Source organism: Ambystoma mexicanum, chromosome 4q, assembly GCF_040938575.1.
Source record: "Ambystoma mexicanum isolate Mex_15411 chromosome 4q, UKY_AmexF1_1, whole genome shotgun sequence".
NCBI classification, from domain to species: domain Eukaryota; kingdom Metazoa; phylum Chordata; class Amphibia; order Caudata; family Ambystomatidae; genus Ambystoma; species Ambystoma mexicanum.
Genome location: NC_090928.1, coordinates 520,125,918 through 520,147,103, shown reverse-complemented (window position 1 = coordinate 520,147,103; position 21,186 = coordinate 520,125,918). Strand labels below are relative to the sequence as shown.

Below are 21,186 nucleotides of genomic sequence, written 5' to 3'. Positions count from 1 at the left end.
GGGTGTGCAAGTGGATGAACGTGGATGCACACATTTTGCAAACTATTACTGAAATTTGTACTGGACGTGCTGGCAAGGTACAGTACACTAGCAGGCTGATTTTCTAACGGTACCTATGAAGTGTTGTGCAACACAGACAGTGTTAGATGGTAACGTCTTGGATGGCATTGGTGGAATCGTGTGTGCCCATTTACCCGTACCCAATGAGGCGGTGCTGGACAAAAGGTAATGGAAAGGGAAAAAGGACTGCTCCTGCTTTACTAGGGTGTGGCCCTCGCGGTACTTTGGGCACCGCAAGTGCCACAGTCTGCGCTTTTTACATTGCTGTCCAATGCACATGGGACTTTATCTAATCAGGTACTGTGGGTGTGGTTCACAGGAAGGGGCGTTCAAACTGCTGTACATTATACTCTGCGTAGTGAGGCTGGCTGACAGCGCGAAACCCATTGTATTGCCTATAGGTGATGCCTTTCTACTAGATCTGCAAAAGTATGCCCTGGAAAGAAACTTTGATGGCAATTTTGGGTTCAACGGAGTGGTCGCATTGTGGAACGGTGCCTACGAGCACAGTTTCACCGACATGGATGCACTTTGTAAAGTCCTGGCCACTTTCGGTAGAAGCGATGTTATCGTCATCCTCTACGGTGGCATGCATATGGGTTACATGTCTTGTTTAGGCTTGTTCCTTTGACTGAAGAGGTTGGTAAAGCTAGTGAAGAGGCTTTTTCCCACTGCCAAGGTGCTGCTCTCATCGATAACACCACAAATAGTGTGGCCCACTGCTCATGGATGTTTTTTCCGAGCCAGACGCAGGAAAGGGTCTCATCAACAGAAGCATGAATGTCTGCTGCTGGGATGTTCTTCTGCAACAATGACCTCATTAGTAGTGGAAATGTGAAATTTTTCCAACCAGATGCCATTTCTTTGTCGCTGATTGGTAATGCTGTTTTGTTTGCCCGTCTACAAGATGTGGTGACGAGTTTACTGTAACAATGTCCGCACAAGAAAACACAAAATCAAATAAAAAATGAAAAAAGGTGTTCCTCTAAAAGCATCTAAAAAAAAGAAAAAAAAAAAAACAGGCTTCCCCTACTCTGGTTGCACGTTATGCCCCCACACTCGCAAGCAGCCACATCCGGTGATTTTCAGGATGGCCGCGATGGAAATGGGACTGTGGTGCCACAGGGATTTCGCAATAATGATTCTGGGCGGGGTGTGTACGCAGAGGATTGTTGCACAGAACTGATACTGTTACACATGGAGAGCTCTTAAATGTCATTGATGGAAGCATGTTGAACTTTTTTTTAACAGTACGCAATGACGGCGGGCTGCAAAGAATACACTGGAAAGGGAAGAAGGAACAAGTTACTTACCTGTAACTGTTGTTCTCCAGCATGGGTCTGGCATGGATTCACATGCTCATGAATATTCCCCGTCGTCAGGCTGGGAATCCTCAGTAAAGAAAAAAAAAACAGTATCAGTTTCGTTTCTGATCTGTCTTTCGTAGTAATAACCAATCACTGGTCTCTGCGTCATACTGACCACAGCCAATGACTGCCCTCTACCTAAGCACCGCCTCTGGCAGCCATCTTCAGATTTGGAAGCACGTGAAGTGGCAGTATGACCAAGTGAAGAGCCGCAGAGGGGTAGGCGGGAGGGTTCGCATGTGAATCCATGCCAGACCCATGCTGGAGAACAACAGTTACAGGTAAGTAACTTGTTCCTTCTCCAGCATGGGGTCTGGCATGGATTCACATGCTCATGAATAAAGAATACATAGCAGTACACACGTGCACAACCACGGGAGGTGGCAAAGGCTCAACATTAAGCATTACATCAAACTCAACATTAAGCATCTTACCTCCTCACCAGGCTCACCTCAGGCGAACAGGTTGCGCAGCACTGCTTGGCCGACCCTGGACTCCTCCCTGGAATCCCGATCGACGCAGTAGAATTTCGTGAAGGTGTGCGTCGACCTCCACGTAGCAGCCCTACATATGTCCAGCAGGGGCACACCAGAAAGGAACGCCGTGGTAGCTGCGATCGCTCTGGTGGAATGGGCTCTCGGAAGGCCAGGCAGCGGTCGGTTTGCCAACCGATGACAGTACATGATACAGCCGGAGAGCCATCTGGAAATGGAAGCCTTCGAGAGAGCCTTCCCCCGATTGACAGGTCCAAAGTTCACAAAGAGTTGTGACGTCTTCCGAAAACACTTTGTGCGGTCCACGTAGAACTTCAGCGCTCTAGCCACATCCAGCGAGTGCAAAGTCCTCTCAGCCGGCGACGAAGGCGACGGGAAGAACACAGGCAACACCAAGGGTCCGTTGAGATGGAAGTCCGACGGTACCTTGGGCATGAAGGAGGGGTGCGTCCTGAGCACTACCCTCGTGTCGTGAAAAGTCAAGTACGGGGCCTTGCAGGAAAGGGCCTGGATCTCTCCCACCCGTCGTGCGGAGGTGATGGCCACAAGAAACGCTGTTTTCCACGACAGAAACTTCAACGGGGCCGAGTGCAGAGGCTCGAACGGAGGTCCCATGAGCTTGGTCAGCACCACGTTGAGCTCCCACGCCGGGGCCGGGGCCGGAGCCTTCACCGGCGGGAACGATCGGAACAGTCCCTTCATGAACTCTTTCACCAGACGATGAGACCACAAGGACGTCCGCCCCGTGGTTCTGGTGTATCGGGAGATCGCAGCAAGATGAATCTTGATGGACGCGTGTGCCAGTCCAGCTTTGGCCAGCGTCAGCAGGTACGGCAGTACCTGGGGAGCCGTAATCCGTAGAGGGTTAATCTTCTGTGCGTGGCACCAGACAGAGAACCTCTTCCATTTGTGTCCGTAGCATTTAAGAGTCGAGGACGCCCTGGCCTTTGCAAGAACCTCTCTGCAGTCGGCCGGTATGTCGTATCCTCCAAACTCTAGCGCTGCAGGAGCCAGGCCTGCAAGTTCAGCGATTTCGGGTCGGGGTGGAGGATGGAGCCTCCTTCCCTGGAGAGTAGATCCGCGTCCACCGGCAGCTTGATTGGCGGGGACGCTGACAAGTCCAGAAGGTCCGGGAACCATATCTGCCTCGGCCACGCAGGTGCGACGAGGATCATCCTGCACCGTGACCTCTAGAGCTGGTTGACGTGCCGGATTAGCAGTGGCAAAGGAGGGAACGCGTAGAGGAACAGGCCCTCCCAGGGGAACGAGAAAGCATCGCCCATGCTCCTCGCCTGGGGAAACCTGCTGGCGAACCTCCGGCACTTGGAGTTCGTCGCTGTCGCGAACACGTCGATCTGGGGTGTGCCCCACCGTCGGAAGAGGCGATCCACTAGATCCTGCCGTAGTTCCCACTCGTGGCACGAGCGCAGCTCCCTGCTGAGTGAGTCGGCGATGGTGTTTTTTATCCCTGCCAGATGAAACTGCACCAGAAACATCCTTTGGGCGACGGCCCAATGCCACAGGTCCTGCGCCTCCTTGGACAGTGCTGGGGACCTGGTTCCTCCCTGTTTCCTGATGTAAAACATGGTGGTGGTGTTGTCGGTGAAGATCCTCACCACCTTGCCCTTGAGGGACGGAAGGAAGGACCTGAGGGCCCAGAACACTGCACGGAGCTCCAGGACGTTGATATGGAGGGACTTCTCCGTCGGGAGCCAAAGGCCTCTCGCGTGCAGATTTTCGGTGTGCGCTCCCCACCCTTCCAGGGAGGCATCCGTGGTCACTGTCTCCTGGTGGTCTGGGGTCTGGAAGCCCATGCCCGCCGTCGGATGCGCGCGGGTGCCCCACCACCGGACCGCTCGGCGGAAACTCTCGTCGAGTGTGATCCTCTCCTCGAAGCCGCCCGTCGTTTGGATCCAGCGCGCGTCCAGGAACTCCTGCAACGGGCGCATCCGGAGCCTGCACATGGGAATGAGGTAGATGCAAGAAGACATCATTCCGAGGAGGGACTTGATGGACCTCACCTTGGCCGCGTCGGAAACCAACATCCGCTGTACCTTGCCCAGGATGGACCTGGTCCTTTCCTCCGACGGGGAGGCCAGAAGGGACACTGTGTCGAGCTTCGCTCCCAGAAACAGTGCGTTTTGCGCGGGTACCAGGTGGGACTTGGCGTAGTTCACGGAGAATCCCAGGTCCGTGAGAAGTTGGACGGTCCTTGCCGTGTGCTCCACCGCGAGCTCCCTCGTCTTGGCTCGGAGGAGCCAGTCGTCCAGGTAGGGGTAGACGTGGATCCCCTTAGTGACGCCCTTGGACCACAAACCTGAGGAATTTTCGGTGCCCCTTTAGGATGGGAATATGGAAGTAGGCATCCTCCAAATCCAACGACGACAGGAAGTCTCCTTCCTCCAGCTGACCCAGGACGTGCTGGAGGGTGACCATCCGGAACTTCTGCGCCTTGATGAACTTGTTCAGACGTCGCAGGTCTGGGATGGGGCGCCATCCTCCCGTCTTCTTCACGAGGAAGTATCTCGAGTAAACTCCGGAGCCCCGAAGCCTCTTAGGGACGAGTTCGATGGCGCCCTTCCTGAGCATCGCCTTTACCTCCAGGAGAAGCTGAGGGACGTGAAGCTCTTTCCTGGCCACGGGGGGGACACGCGGGCACCTTCTTTGAAACTCGAGCGCGTGGCCCCGGGCTAAGGCGTCCAGCACCCAACGGTCGGTGGAGATGGACTCCCACACGCTGACGAAGCTCGCCAGCCGGCCTCCCACCGGGGTGCTTCGGTGGGGGCCCGACCCCACGGCCGGTTCAATCCTGTTTCGACGAGGCTTTGCCGCCTTGACCTCCTTGGCGACGACGGCGGGGTCCGCCAGACTTGCCTCGTCCTCTGTAGGCCTCCTGAGACGACGAGCGGGCCGCTTGACGGTAGGTGGAGAAACCGCCGCCGGAACCTTTGGAGGCGCCCTTGCCTCCGCTGCTCCGAAAGGGCGTCCGTCGTTGCTGCAGAACCCCAAGGGCCCGGGCCGTCTCAGTGTCCGCTTTAATGGCCTGAAGGGAATCGTCCACTGTTTTCCCAAACAGGTTGTTCCCATCGAACGGCATGTCCAGGACTCTGGTCTGTACGTCTTGACGGAAGTCCGTAGCCTTGAGCCATCCACGCCGCCTAAGGCACACGCCGTTGCCCAACTGGCGAAACCCAGTGTCGGCGATGTCCGTCGCAATAGTGATGGCGTGGTCCGACGCCACCTCACCTTCCTGTAGGATCTCCAGGGCATCCGCCCTCTTGTCGTCCGGTAGGAAGTCCAGCAGGGGAGCCAGTTTGTACCATAGCTCCCTGTCGTAGCGGGCCACGATAGCCAAGGCGTTGGCCGCTTTAATCGTCGTCGCTGCAGACGAGATGACCCTGCGTCCCATAGCGTCCAATTTCTTTCCCTCGCCGTCCGGTGGGGAAGTCGATGTGGAGGCCGCACCCCCCCCCCGCTTTCTTCCTGGCCGCCGCGGAGACGACGGAGTCCGGGGTAGGCTGCGCCCGGAGGCACAGGGGGGCCGCGTCCGGGACCCGGTACTTCTTCTCGTACCGGTCTCTTCTAGCTGGCGTCGTGGAAGGGTTCTTGAGGAGGGCGAGGCCCTCATCCCAAATGTCGTCCAGTAGAGGCACCGCGAGGACCGTCTTCCTCTTGGCCTCGCGCCGTTGGTAAAGGAATCCTTCCTTTTTCTTCTCCTCAGGGCAGAGTTGGAAAAGCTCGGATGCCCTGGCGATCATGGAGTGGAACGATCCAATCTCGTCGGGCGGAGAAGCCCTGGTGGGAGGTGACGACGGTAGATCCTCGTCGTATACCTCGTCGTCCGTACCCGTCGCTGCCGTGTCAGTCCCCGTATCATCCCCTCGGGTGGACGGGGAGGAGGGCTGGACGGGGAGGAGGGCTGGACGGGGCGCGACGGCAGAAAAGGAGGTGGAGGGTGAATCCTTCTTTTCTTGGGCGGGGGAACACCAGAAGGTCCCGGTTCAGGATCCCCCGACGGGAGAGGTTCCTCCATCGGCAACGGTAGTCTCGTCCTTATCTCTGAGCATAAGGACTGTATAGCCAACAAAATGGCCGCCGAGTTGTCTTGCGGCGCTGGCAGAGGGGAATCCGACGGGCGATCATGGGCCCCGTCGGCACCTTCGACGATGTCGTCGTCACCTGCGTCGGGATCCATCCCGATGGGCCGGTCTTCTTCCACGCCAAGGCCGTGGCTTAACACCTCGATCAGCTCTTCCTCCGAGGTTGAAGCCGAATCTACGACGCCCTGCCCCCCCTTTTTCTTCCCCGCCGGGGATTTCACGGGGGTCCTATCGATGGGCACAAAAGAGGACTCCCTCCGAGGTGGCAGGGAGACTCTGAGCCCCGAGGTCGCCACCACTGGTGTAGCCTCCACAGGCTGAGCCAGGGCCGCCGCGACAGTTTCGATAGAGGGCTTGGCCGGATGGATTAAGGCCTTCACCACCTTAGGTGCGCTCACCGCCTTATCCTTGAGGGGGGGGGGACACTGCCTCGCTCCCCCTCCGATGGGGCCTTCGAGCTCGACCGGGGCCTCTCCAGGAGCTTCGCCGGGTGCTCGCCCTTCCTCTTACCCGACCCAGAGCGTTGGCTCGTTGCTGAAGGTGCCGGGGAGGGTGCGCCCTGCCTGGCGCCCGTAGAGCCCGACCGTTCGGCGCTCCCGGTGCCAGCGGACTCGCGGTGCTTGGCCTTGTGTTGGACCCCCGTCGCCGGGGCGTCCTCAAAGGTCTTAGAAGACCGCTCGGATTTCTTCCTCTTCTTCTCGCCTGACGGGCTCTTACCTTCCAGCCAGTTGGCGAGACGTTGATGGCGGTCCTTCATGGTCCGCTCCGACATATTGCCGCAAAACGCACAGTCCTTCTCCACGTGCGTCTTGTCCTCATGTAAGCAGTAGAGACAAAAGGAGTGTTCGTCCTCAAAGACGTTCTGCAGCTGGCATCCAGGGCAAACCCTGAACAGCTTTCCGGGCGTCGAGCTTCCCTTCTCCTGGGCCATGTCCGGGCCTGAGAAGCTTCTGGAGTCCTCCAAAAGCGTAGCACGATGAAATCTTCACCCTTGAGGGGCGCAGACGAATCCGACACGGGTCCCTGTTGATCGGATGGAGAGTCGGTGGAGCTTGAGGCTCTTTTGACCGAAAAAAACGAAGTTTTTGAGAAAAAACGTGAAAAAATAGCACTAACGCTCGAGAGCAATAGCACGAGGATCCCAACACATGAACGTGCGGTAAAAATCTGAAGATGGCTGCCAGAGGCGGTGCTTAGGTAGAGGGCAGTCATTGGCTGTGGTCAGTATGACGCAGAGACCAGTGATTGGTTATTACTGCGAAAGACAGATCAGAAACGAAACTGATACTGTTTTTTTTTTCTTTACCGAGGATTCCCAGCCTGACGACGGGAATATTCATGAGCATGTGAATCCATGCCAGACCCCATGCTGGAGAAGGGATATTTCTGCTTGATTGGCACACACCCATCACCGTCCTTGGGGAAACGCACATCCGCTTACTCCCCAGCAAGGTCCGTTCATAATTTTGTCCCATTACTGTGTGTACTCAGCCGGACTAGACATGGTTGCTATTAGTTGCAGACGCACTGTAGCACATCAGATTTGGTGCACCATTACTTACAGGGCAAACCTATGTGGCCTGCTACTTTGTTCAGCAAAGCTGCAAACTGATTGCACAGCACCTCTGGGGTGTGCCCTTTTGTAGGGTTGCTGTGGACAATTTTCACCCGGAAAGAAGGCTTACATTGTTCCAAACCATACATACATGTGCAACAGCACATTGTGGTGTGTCTAAGCATGTACTTTCTGAAAAACACTCCATAGTTTGCTCAACCCTGCACTTTCCCGCTGTTCGAGGGTCTGGCACCTGTTCCCGGAATAAGGGCTCACGCCCAAAATGGGTGCAGTCACATGGTGATGTTGCCACGGTTCTCCTTTGGGATAGCTGTCCGCTGCATGCGTTTTGGGCGGAATACGGTGTACATTGATGTCCTATGCACACCATTGCCTTTTCTCTACTGACTAAAAGTGCACCACACGTGCACAGACAATTTAGGGAGACGCTGGGTATTTATAGGGAACAGCAGGTGGAAGGTTTATCTGCATAGCTACCTGTAGGACGTGGGTGGACGCCCCGAGCTAATTAACATTCCTTCGCATATGCTGCACAGTTGCCATGTCCACAGAACACAGTGGATCAGATACACATGCGTGTACTTGCACTACGCATAAACGTCCGGGCGTACGCGCCTTGATTGGTGGTGGACAACATGCAGACTTGCAGAGCATGCTGCCGGCGTACAGATACCTCCATTGTCATTGTGGATAGGCCGGACAGCTGCAGTGTAAGTAGGACACCTACCTTTTTCTTACTTGCGGTCATTGTAACGAGGACTGTGTGCCGCTGAGTCAGAACCCCATTTCAGGTATAAAATAATGACCACTCAAACAGTCAGCAACATTCTCATTATCATCGTTTCCTTGTACACATGCATGGGGTAGCAGAAGTACTTATTGTAGGGAAATGGGGATTTGCACAATTAGTTGTGAGGGGAGGAAGAGATTGATGTATTACCGTAACGTCTCCCATGAAACAGTTCTTGAGGGAATGGCGGGCTCCGACATGGGGAAGGAGAAAACATGCAGGTGTGCCAGTGCTGTGTTATTTTGTCCAAATGATATCCTTGTACGCAATCTTTAAAGCGGCCAAATTATTCACCAATCTCTCCACTTTGACTTCCACGCTGTCCATTTCTCTATGCAGAGTTTCTTTCGTTTCCTATGACCATATGAGGTTGTGGAAGGGACCGCTTGTACCGCCTTGCTTTCCTTTCCAATATGCTGTCTTAACGAAAAGAAAATGTGTTTGATGTACATGCAGCAATATAGATTACATATTTTACGTTTCACAGCACTGTGGGTACTAATGGGGTTACTATAGAAAGTACTTACGCCAGGAGGGAAATGTCTTCCTGCCACTGTAAGTTGCTTGCCAATGCTGCATTACACCACACACATTATGCTTCCGTACGATTGCATACTGCAGCAGCAGTGCAATAATTTTACAAAGTTTAGGGTCCTTACTACATTGTACTGACGTTCATGTCTTTGCATTTTCCAGTAGTTACTCTGGCAGTTCGCTCTTTATTCTCCTTTAAAGTAGCAGTGCGTCCCTTCTGTTGTTGATGCATTCCGTTATGGTGTACTTCCTATTCCTTTGTCCCGTTTGCTTCATAAGTGCAGCACAATTTGCAAATCTACTCTATTTTCCCTGCCAATTTTTGCACATGGTGCTGTTTGTCCATGTTATTTGTGTTTGGTAACTGGTACCACTATGTAAGAGAGCACCTGCCTTTCTCAGCCGGTTGGATGCCACACAATCTCTGCAAACAGACGCATAGTCCACGACTGCTGTCCGCATTAACATGGTGCCAGCAGTTGCACTATGTTGCACAGTTCTTCTTTACACACCAAGGATATCTTGCTAAAAACCCAATGAAATTCACTGACAAAAAACATTGTTAAAGGGACGTTATGGTTACAGGTAAAACCGAAAAACCTCAGAAATTCACCAGTTATGGTAAGCTAAGCAACCATAACTCACGCCACCACTGTGCACTGCTAAGACTAACACCCATAACATCAAAGATGACATCACAAATGTCATTGATAACATCACTGATGAAATGACATGTCTGGCTCCCTCTTTTTTTGTTCACTGACATATGTAGTCACCCCAGGATAGAGAGTCAAGGATTTACGGGACACCTTGGATGGTCTGTTGCAAGGGAGACCAGGCGGGACACAGTACCTGAAATGGTGAGAAAGCTCCAGCGGGGGCAGTTGTTCCTGGTAGCGGGTGCAAGTCGGTGCTTCATCCAGGGGAAGAGAAGATCTCGACGTGGAGGAAAGCTGGAGGTCGTTGCACTGCCAGGGAAGAAACCAGCTGCGCAGTTTCCCGGTTAAAAAGGTACTACCCTTTTATTCGCAGTGGTGATGAAGCATGGCTATCCGGCCGCCGGGGTGCTTGGCACGGGCGATTCGACCACGAGATGATCCAGGAAGACGAAAAAGGCAAACTGGTTGGTCCCACCAGCTCAAAGGGAAGAAGACTCTCCTGGAAGATCTTCTCTGTCGTCGGGGAAAGTGGTGAGTTTCGTACAGCAGTGCTCCACCAGTGGTGGTGTCGTTGTAGATGGCTCAGCTTCTCCCCTCTTCGGGTTCTTTAGGTCCTGTGGCGACTTCTGAAGTTCCAGTCCCCAAAGCCCTGCTTTTATGCATCAAAACCCCCATTCATCAGCCTAGCTGTCAATCAAACATGCTAAGTGGTGAGCCGGGCGTCTCACCACTGGGCCAATCACACAAGAGTGCGACTTCAGTTGCCAAGGCAACTCAGTCCAGGGTGCCTATTCCCCCCCTCCCACACATCCTGTAGACCCAGACAGAATGGCACCACTTTTGGAGGCTTCTGTGCAGAAGCCCGCCAAAAGTGGAACAAAGGGCTCGACTTGGGTTGGAGTTACAGAGGCGAACACAAGCGCCATTTTAAAACCGAGTCCTGGCAAAAAGACCCAACCGGGGAATAAATATTAAATAAATAACCCAGCGGTATGTTTAACATTGCACCAAAATAGTGGTGCGTTTAAAATGAATGGGAAAATCCCATAGGAAATATTCCGGTGGAATATTTTGCGTGGTAACCACTGCCACCAGCCAGAAACTCGACAAGGGGGGACTGGACAGTAACCCCTTGAAAAACAGACCCAGGGGCTATCGAATTACCCCTACCAGTACTTCCACAATATGATGGTTTGTACTGGTTCTGTTCACAATTTAAGACTAGTAAAGTCAATGGTGACTTTACATGCCCTGGGAGACAGTAGTCAGTCCCAGGGTATGGAGTCTATGTTCGGGGGTCACTATGACACCCCTGTGTTACTGCACTGAGGGTGCTGTGTAACACACTTACTAAAAACACATTAAGCCCTATGGAGTAAAAGACCCCATAGCCCATAAAACACATTACAAAGTCAAAGGACATTCTCAAATCATGCCTAAGAGTGGGAGAAAAAGAGTCTCACTCTTAGCAGGAGAAAACATAAACCCCAAAAATCCAGCAAAGCTGCTGGGGGACTCACTAGGTTTGGGAAATTAGCCTTTACAGAGAATTCTCCCTAACAACATATATGCCCAATTATATTTCACCTGAACTCCACTGTCCCCTCCACCCTCCTTTTCCAAAGATGCCAGACCTCCCGAGAGATGTAATCCTTGAGAAATCTACAATCAGGGAGAGGGTAGCATAACAGAAGGACGCTTGTTAATGATCAGGAGTGACATTCTATATATACATGGTGGCGGGAGCACACCTTAAGATCTGGCCAAGCGGTCATGGGTGGATAGTATGGTGCGAGGGTGTTGATAAACACTGGTTGTAGTCATGCCAATATTTGTGTTTCTTTCTGTTCAATATAGGCTGTGCATTTAGCACTCATTTGTGAAGAAAGACAATAACCCAAATGGAAAGAAGAGCGCATTTAGCAATGGACATAGTGTATTTTTAGTTATGAAACTAGGTAAAATGAGTAGATATTTGATTTATCTATGGGTGTTATCTCTTTATTTAATAGGGGTTCTCTAGTGAGTAGGCAGGGTTAATGGGAGTGTTTGGTCGCTAGTATATCAATTTCAAATGGTGGTGGATATATGGATGCATAGCAGATGAACATTGTCAGCTTGTATATAAGAGACTAGGTACACACTACGTTTTTGAAACATAATCTAAGGTGATTTGATTGTATCCTTAGGACTCTTTGCTTATACAAGGTCTATATTTTGTAAAAAATATTTTTTCCCCCATCCTGTGTAACTAATCGCTGGTACATCATCTGGTCGGTATTGAATATTTATTTGCAATTTACTTGTTGTTTAATTATAAATTACAAGTTACTCACCATAGTGACTAAAGTATTCCTAGTCCATAGTGCCCTTTCGTCCATACTGTATGGGCGTCACTCGCTAGGGACGGAAACATAACCCTTTTCATCAGAAATAAAGGTCTTACCCTTTAAATTTAGATGCGCGCTGGGGCGTGGCCCTGGGAGCATGCGCCTCGGACTCCGCCCACCAGTGCCACTCCTCAGTCCCCATTGACACGTCGACAATACTAGAATTGCCTAATGAGACAGGTTTATTACGGGGGAGGTTGGTGGGAGATATGGAGGACAGGGGACTATGGACTAGGAGTACGTTGGTCACTACGATGAGTAACTTATAATTACGCCTACGTCTCGTAACCTTTCCTCCATACTGTATGGCCAATTTCAACTGGATGCAGCCCCAGGGAGGAGAGTTGCCCCTCAAGAAAAAAAGTTCTTCAAAACTGCCTGGTCAAATGCTGCATCAGACTTGGCACTGGCATCCAAGCAGTAGTGCTTGACAAAGGCAGAGGGTGTAGCCCACATAGCCGCCTTGCTGATCGTCTGCCATGGGACGTGTCTTTCGAAAGCCACGGCCGTCGCCTTGGCTTGATGGTGTGAGCGTGCATATTTGCTAGCAAAGGCCTGTACTGCCCCTCATACGCCTCCTTGATGGCCATAACCGTTCACCTTGCTATGGAAACCTTGGATGCTTGACAGCGCGGTTTTGATCCTCCAAAAGTGACGAACAAGTCGTCTGATTTGCGGAAGCTCTTAGTCTTGTCCAGATCAAATCTAGGAGCATGTCTGTCATCCAGACAGTGCAATACCTTCTGAATCTCATCTTTTGGGTCTACGAAGAATGTTGGGAGTACTATCTCCTCATTCAGGTGAAAGAAGGAAACTACCTTCGGAAGAAAGGCAGGGTGCATTCTAAGCACCACCTTGTCACAGTGAAATGTTGTATATGTCGCTGAAGCCACCAGGGCCTGAATTTCGCTGATGCAGCGTGCCGATTTAAGGCCCACCAGTAGGGCAGTCTTAATGGTAAACAGCCTATGGCCGCCAGGTACAGCAGGTCTCTACCTGCACACATGAATGAGCCAGATGCATAAAGACAGAACGTCATCTAATGAGCATGTTAATGGATCGATCTTCCTTGCTTCTGCCCAGTGACAGAACCTGGTCCACTTGCTCTTGTACAGACTCATGGTGGAGTCGCTTCCAACCCCCTGTATGATGGCCAGGTTATCCCGTGACAGGTGCAGATGCTTCAGGGTAACCTGTTCAGGAACCAAGCTGCGAGGGCTAACTTCTGTGAACCACTGTGCCCCCCCCCTGCTGGGTGAGTAAGCGGGCTGGACCCAAAGGGAGGTGTACCGGGGGCTGATCCGACAGACCAAGTTCCAAGAAAAAGGGTCTTGCGGGCCACCAACGTGTGATCAGGATGAGCCGAATGCTCAGAGACTCCCTGACCCTGCAGATGACCCTGTGAAGCAGAGGGTTTTAGGGGTGGGGGAGGCGTACGTGTTCATGTTGTTCCATGGGATCTGCAGTGCGTCGCCCAACAAGACCCTTCCCTGCCCCAGCCACGAGGCCAACTGGGGGCATCTCCTGTTGGCACTGGTGGCAAAGAGGTCCACCTGAGGGTAGCCCCACCTGAAGACCCCCTGGAGGACTTCCTCATTCAGCTGCCACTCGTAATTGTCCATCCCCAGCCTGCTGAGCCTGTCCGCTTCCAGGTTGATTCCCCAGAAAGGTGGACAGCTGACAAGAAAATGTTGTTCGACAGTGCCCACTCCCAGATGTCGATCCAAAGCCTGCGGAGAGGCAGGGACCTACTGCTTGTTGATGTAATGCACGCAGGTGGAGCTGTCTGTTTGGATGCAGACCGATGTGATGCTGACCATGGGGGAGAAAAGCTTTGAGAGCAGGCCAGATGGCCATCATCTCGAGCCAGTTTATGTGCTCCATCTGCTCCTGATGAGATCAAACTCCATGGACACTGGTTGTCCAGGGTAGCCCCCCCCATCCCTCGAGGGACAAGTCTCTGGTAATGGTAATCTGTAGTAACGGCTACCAGGCGATTGGTGTCTATAGCCCACCAGACTAGGTCCTGGTGGAGATACTGGGGAATGCTGACTGGCTTTGCTTGAGAGCCCTTCTCCTGATTCCAGGAAGCTGAGAAATTAAGCTGCAGCCTCCTCATCTTGAGCCTTGAATGCATCACTGCAAGGAGACATGCTGCCAGTATTCCCCGCAGGTGTTGGTACCACCAGGCTGAGGTTACTGCTCTCTTGAGGAAATGCCTGTGGCACTCTTGATCGCTGTGATCTTGTCCCTTGAGGGGAAGATCCTCTCGGCCCTTGTATCCCATACAAGACCCAGAAATGTCAGTCTGCGTGGGCAGCAACTGACTTTTTGAGATTGATAAAAAATCCCAAATCGCATAGTGTGTGCACGAGAGCGGAGGCCGTGTGATGCACTGCTTCTGGGGACCTCGCCCTGACTAGCCAGTCATCGAGGTATGGATAAATGTGATGGCCTTGAGCCTCGAGTAGAGCTGCCACCACGTTCATTAGCCTTGTAAAGACCCTCGGGCCGAGTTGAGACCAAAGGTTAGAACTCTGTAGTGAAAGTGAAAATCCATGATCCTGAACAGTAGGAAGGACTGATGGGGTTCCCAGATCAGGACGTGAAGATAAGCAACCTTCAGATCCATGCAACACATCCAGTGTCCCACACACAAAGTCTCTGCATGAAGGCGGGGGGTAACCATCTTGAACTTTTGGAGGGAAAAGGAAAGGTTCAAGGAAGAAAGTTCCAACACAACTCTCAGTCCAGCCTGGTTTTTCTTGTGTATGGCGAATATCTGGGAATAGAAGCCCCTGCCTCACTGTGAAGTTGGAACCAAGTTGGGCCAAGGCACCAGAGGCAAAGTGCGTGAGGGTCAGACATCGGGAAGGAACCCTCACAGGCTCGACACCAGCTGAAAACCCTCTGTCGTCGACATGCGCCCGGGAGGAGCATGGCACCAGAGGACAGAGTAGTACCTGACAATTGGAATAGAAAAAAGGAAAAAGGAGAATAACTGTGTGGAATTAGAAGGCCAAAGGCCGAACCCAGGAGCGCTGGTGAAAGCGGTCCGTTGATGCGGAAAAGAGGAATTCGGAGTGGTACCCGTGGGCGGAGTCAGGTGAGTGCATGCACCCAGGGCCACGCCCTGACGCGCATCTAAATTGGTTATTACGATGTTTCATATGATGGTACATGTAATGTAGTTAATTCATGGTTATTGGTGCAATGAAATGATAACAATGTATTAATTAGCATGTATGAAAGTGATTTACCAGGCCTGATGAGGACCTATGTACTTTGAGGTCAAAACCTGTGATAGCAGGATCCACGAAAATCACCACATTGGATTAAATATTTCTTTGATGAAAACACTAACAGTGTACAATCTGTGCTCAAAGGGGTTAGATCTATATTTTCAGACAGTAGTCGTATTAAAAGAATTTGCTAGTATACGTTCTAAGGATTATGCACAGTGGACAGACCAACATTGTTTTGTTGTCTTGTTTCAGGCGCGTTAGGGGACGCTGAGTCTGTTGGCAGTAATCCCTGCAGCAATAACACATTGTAATATATATTAAATGAATACATTGATCAACAAACTAATTTGGGAGCGGTTTGCGCAGAGGAGTATTAGTCCCAGAAAAATCTTTTGTTCGACATTCTTTATACGTGTTGGATATTTGTATCAATCTGAGAGGCAGTATGTAGTCAGCAGGAAAAAGTAGAATTGTCTTTATGCCAAACTTTCTTCAGAAAAGTCGATTACTTTTTCTGCTTTCATTCATATTTTGGTAAATATAAAATAGAACCAAATTGTAGGACACGTGAAGAAAAGTGATCAGTAGAGAAAAGGAAAAAAAAAACAGGCTTTCTTGCACATTTTGGGGAACTTTTGCAAATTGTCTTAGATGAAAGTGCTATTTAGTGTCGCATATTTATTCTGACATTTTTGCTACATTTCTCTTGCTCATCTGTTGAGCAATGAAGGTGAAGCCATGGATTTTTGTTGAAGAAATCAACAGAGTCCAGATGAACTGACACATTTTCCCTACCCCCTTTTCTTATAATAAAAATGAATTGCACACATTCTAGTAAATACAAGAGCACAGGCAGAGGAAAGATCTTAAGGAAGGCGTGCGTTTCCCTTATATCTCCGTAAATAGGTTTTCAAAAGAGGGCCATTGGAGAAAAATAATTCAAACGCATAAAACAGATCAAAGTATGAATTTGAAATCAAACACCAACAACAATCTCTAAACCGCAAAACAAAGACTAATCACAGATGACTTTCTACTAAAGGAAAACTACTGAGAGTAAAAAGCCACCTATACCACCTTTTATTAACATTTCTACCTTTAGCTGGTAAGCAGTAGCTATTAAAATGTTCTCTTAACCAGACAGTGTCTCGCTATGACCTTTCACAGGCAAAGAGCGCATCAAAGAAAGTGAAGAAAGCTGTACCTGGTCCTCGTCGTTTAATCCACTGTGCATCACAAGGTAGAAATGAACCAGAAAATCAGAATTTGGTAACACATCTTGCCGCCGAGTCATCATTGCACAGATCAGCTTATATGCATGCAGCTTGCCTTCCTTGTACTTCTGAGGCAACGTTGTGGCCTGGAAAGAGAATATGAAGAGTGAGAACTCTGCATACTTGGTAGACTGGTATTCAACATTTTTGTTCATAATATTTGTGAATTGATTATGTTTCAAGAGAACTGCCTACATTTAAATAGGTAGCACTAATAATCATTATCTTTAAAATCAACCATTTCTTGGCTCAAGCTATATTTCCTTTAAATGTACTCTTAAATTGAATAGTGGGCTGTGCTCAATTTGTTTTACCCACATTTATAGTTGAGACAAAGACTGTTACATTTACACAATATGGATGGTTTATCTCAGTCCTTTATTACAACTAACAATCTACAAATGAATTTATCAGGAATGAAAAGAAAAGGGTAATAAAGTGGTGCTCTTTTCTTTAATTTTTCATTTTTGCACAATTCAAGCCAAGAGGGGGGTCTTTGAGTTTTACAGGGTCACTCCATTCCCCTTAAAAAATTTGACAAGTTCTCTGCAAAATCTGGGGATCAACAGGTAGGTTACGTTTGGCCTGAGCTGGTAAAATTGTCAAATCAGGCATGCTGGTAATAAGAACTTTGACCTAAACCCACCCCAGGCAAGAACCTGCCAGATAAAGGAGACAAGCCCCCTCCCGCTGTGAGAGCTACAGAAGCTTCTACCAGTCAAAGCCAAAGTTACATCATAAAGCTATGCTTTCCCTATAAGGGAAACGCTTTGCACTTGCGTTACAAATTCAGCAAAGACAGTATTACTGTTGCAGGCTTACCCGGCATGTCAATGGGACAATACCTGGAAGTCCGTGGGAGTGGCAGCATACCCTGCAGTACGGCATATACCATGGTTTCAGTGTGATCCTTCGAACGAGTTAGGCCCAGCAAGACAAGCAGAGTTACAACGGCCAGGCTTCCATGAAACAAACTAGCAAGCTTATCCAGCATTTTCCTCAACCATGATGTACTGTAACTGCCAAGAGCTCCTCCACTGCCACCAATCCAGCTAAGGCAGCCTCTGGGAGGATTACAAAGACACATCTGAGATCCAAAAAGGGCAGACAGGGCTGTTCTAGGCTTTGTCACAGCCCTGAACACAAACGAACACCAGCAGGCTATAGTGCAATTAAAAATGTCCTGACACAAGAAGAAATGGGAACAAACATCTTATAGACTCTTAAAAATAAAACGATAAAATGATGCCTCTTGATGTAATGTCAGTTCTGAAGAATACCTCGACGATTCTTTATCTTTGCAAATACGCTAACAGCCAGGCTCTTAATTCTGAACTTTTTTCACAATAAAACGGTTCTAATAGCGTCACATACATCCCAGTGCACCACACAGACATTGTGCAACACCAACCAAAGCACATATAAAAGTAATTTCCTTCTCAGCAATTCCTTGGACACTTGCTACTGTAGTTTTATGAGTAACATTGAGAGACCATAGAAGGGCGGTGTGCAGATAAAGTAATCGGAAAGGAATAACATATGCATTAGCACCATTGTTACCGTGAGGTAAGTAACTTTCACCACTTTCCATTTGGAAATAGTCTACCTAAATAAAACTGATCCCCTAAATCCATGGCTAAATTGCAACAAAGAGTTGTTAAGTCATCCTGTAATCATCTGGTCTGAAAATGTAATTGCTCAAAGGACTTTTTTGGGTTAAGTCTATTCAATCTTTGTTGAGCCTTCAATGAATGTGGCAGGGTGAAAACGCTGGGAATAGAATTAGTATGGTTATATGGAATTGAGAAAACACCTTCGGCAGAAATAACCCTTTACATGTACCATCACTGTCTTCAGAACTCTTCCTGGCAATATTATGGATCCTAAAGACAATGTTTTCAGAGTTCAGGGTGCAAAACCCAAAAACACAACTATGCATCAGCTCATATGGCGGTATCAAGCCAAAACCAAATTCAGATCCAATTGCACAGGCATATTGGACCAGTGGGTACATAACACCCACAGCCTTCAAGAAACAGTATCACATTCGGTATCTCACAAAGCCTTGTCCTGGCCTCCTCAAAACAGACAATGTGGCAATTAATTTCTCAGTGTTGAGACTTGTAATACCTCCTCATCGGTGAAGAGTGCACAAAAGAAAAACCTAGCAGCTGAAGGTAAAAAAGGGTCTAGCTGGTTTTCATCACATCATCATCAAAATCTCCGCCATCGGTGTAAATGCATATTTCTAGTTCTCTGCCTTCTGGTCAGGGTTTTAAGTGGGCCGGGGCCGAGCCCCAGCAGTCTCAGAAATCTTGTTCTGAGGCAGGGCCATGCCGCGTGTCACTAATCTCTCCTGGCAGCCTTGGCCGCTACAGGACATGGCGTTTTCTCTAAAGCCTGAAGCTCACGCTCAGGTGGGGCAGCGCCACAATTAAGGCTGAAAAGGGGATACGCTGTCCCCTGCCAGGCAAGCCTTTGGAATTTTTTATGGAGATCAGCTCCCTTCCCCCCTGGCCCCCATGGGCAGAGGGTGCTGATCTCTACAAAAGGTTGCGTGGCAGGGGTGCCTATAGTACATTGAGCCGGGGCTTGTCAAGGGGGCATGGCCTAACGAGACAGCAGGCGACCCCCCCCCCCCCCCCCGACACAACCCCCCAACACAAAAGGGGTAGTCCCGACAGGCAACATTCGAGTCAGCACCTAAATGACACCATTTCAATGGTGTGATAACTTGGGGCGTACTCTGAATTTGACACCTATCTGACAGGAGTTTATAAGCACAAAGTGTCACTGTCATGTTCAATTATATCGCAATATTTTTCATTTGTCACCATATACCAATTTTTATTGCACATTTGGTTAAGCACACTTTTTTTTGTATTACTTCAAATGTAAAAGGTCAATTCTAGCAAGAAACAAGTAAACAAAATGTACAAAGACATGAATTACTATACAACATTCACAAGGTAGGCTACAAAAATCAGCCTTATGTCCAACATTTGCACTATGGGCTGAACAAAATATGTACTCAGCCTTTAATAAAAGTAACCCAAAAGTTAATAAAAATAGACTTTATTCTCAGAGGGTTCTGAAACAAGTCCCAGTCTAGTTGGATGTCACGGTGCCTCTCTATCTAGCTATCAGTCCAGTACTATGGGATGGAAAAGACTGCCCTCAAGGCAATTGAAGGTCTCCGGGTTCTAAGTACAACTCCATTTTGAAATATTAAAAATGAGTTGCCTATTTTGTTGCGTTTATCGGTTGTCCACACAAGGCTGCATACGTTTCGGCGGTAGTGATCAAGTGAATCCGCATTCCTTAGGAGCAAGAGGAACAGGTTACTCTCTTACCTGGTAACGTTCTTTCGATGGGATGGTCCGACGACGTATTCCATATCTATGACAGTAATCACCACAGCTGTGCTGCTTCGGAAAATCTTTCGGCATCTGCGTCGATGACATCGATACGCCGCCCTCGACGACCTCCGACGGCCGACGTCACTGGATGTTATAAGTAGGATGCACGACGCCCATAGCCTCAGTTGTAGTTTTTTCCCAGAACGTGTGGCACCAGTCTTCTGCCAGTCTGACCACACAAAGCCTTGCGGAGACGTAAGCTGCAATCGCATAAGAAATTCTGTAGCGGGGAAGGCAGAGAGGGAGCGATATGGAATATGTCGTCGGACCATCCCATCGAAAGAACGTTACCAGGTAAGAGAGTAACTTGTTCTTCGAGGGGATTGGGTCCTCCGAAGTATTCCATATCTATGACAGACTCCCAAAGCAGTACCAACGCAAGGAGGTAGGAAAAGAATTTAGAATACAGAAATTTAGAATGCCCAATCAAATTGCGGAGTAAAGGATCGCCTTGCCAAAGGCCAGATCCTACCCACGGATAGAATAGAGGGAGTAGTGACGTACAAAAGTATGGACCGAAGCCCAGGTGGCTGCATCACAGATGTTACGAATAGGAACACCCCTCTGTAGGGCAGTAGAGGCAGCCAAACCCCTGGTAGAATGGGCCGCAAGCCGACCGGTGAGTCCTTACCCACCAAGCAGTAACATTCAGAAATTGCCAGAATAATCCAGCGAGACAAAGTCTGCTTAGTAATAGCTTGTCCCAAACGCCTTCCAGCGTAACCAATAAAGAGTTGATCGTCCACTCTGACCTGGGACATGCGTGAAATATAAAAGCTTAAAGCTCTCCTAGGATCCAGTCTATGGAGCCTCTCCTCTTCCTTACCAGGATGCGGAGGAGGATAAAATGCCGGAAGAATAACCTTCTGGCCTAAATGAAATTCCGACACCACCTTCGGAAGAAAGGAAGGACGAACTCTAAGGACAACCCTGTCCTTATGAAATACAGTGAAGGGTGGCTTAACTGAAAGTTCCTGTAACTCACTCACTCACTCTGCCTGCGAGCAGAAGTGACTGCAACCAAAAATACAGTTTTAAGAGTTAACAGTCTCAAAGGGCAAGAATGCAAAGGCTCAAACGGAGCACCCATCAGAAACTTGACGACAAGGTTCAAATCCCAACCGGGCACCTGAAAAGGTGACAGGGAACACATTAGTGAGCCCTTTTAGAAACTGAGAAATTAAAAGGGATTTTAAAATAAGAACACTCTTCAGACGAGCGCTTAAATATAGACAGCACCACCAGGTAATCTTTAACGGTACCCATTTGCAAGCCCCT

General features: G+C 49.6%; 1 protein-coding gene across 4 annotated transcripts in view; it reads right to left on the bottom strand.

Moving 5' to 3' along the window:
- The window catches only part of RALGAPA2 (Ral GTPase activating protein catalytic subunit alpha 2), a 3,672,963-nt gene that overhangs the window by 1,849,904 nt on the left and 1,801,873 nt on the right, over window positions 1–21,186 (bottom strand). For all 4 annotated transcript variants that reach the window (XM_069608069.1, XM_069608071.1, XM_069608070.1 and 1 more), the window contains one exon: window positions 16,420–16,575. In XM_069608069.1, coding sequence (XP_069464170.1) covers window positions 16,420–16,575 — 156 coding nt within the window. The remainder of the gene's footprint in view (window positions 1–16,419; window positions 16,576–21,186) is intronic.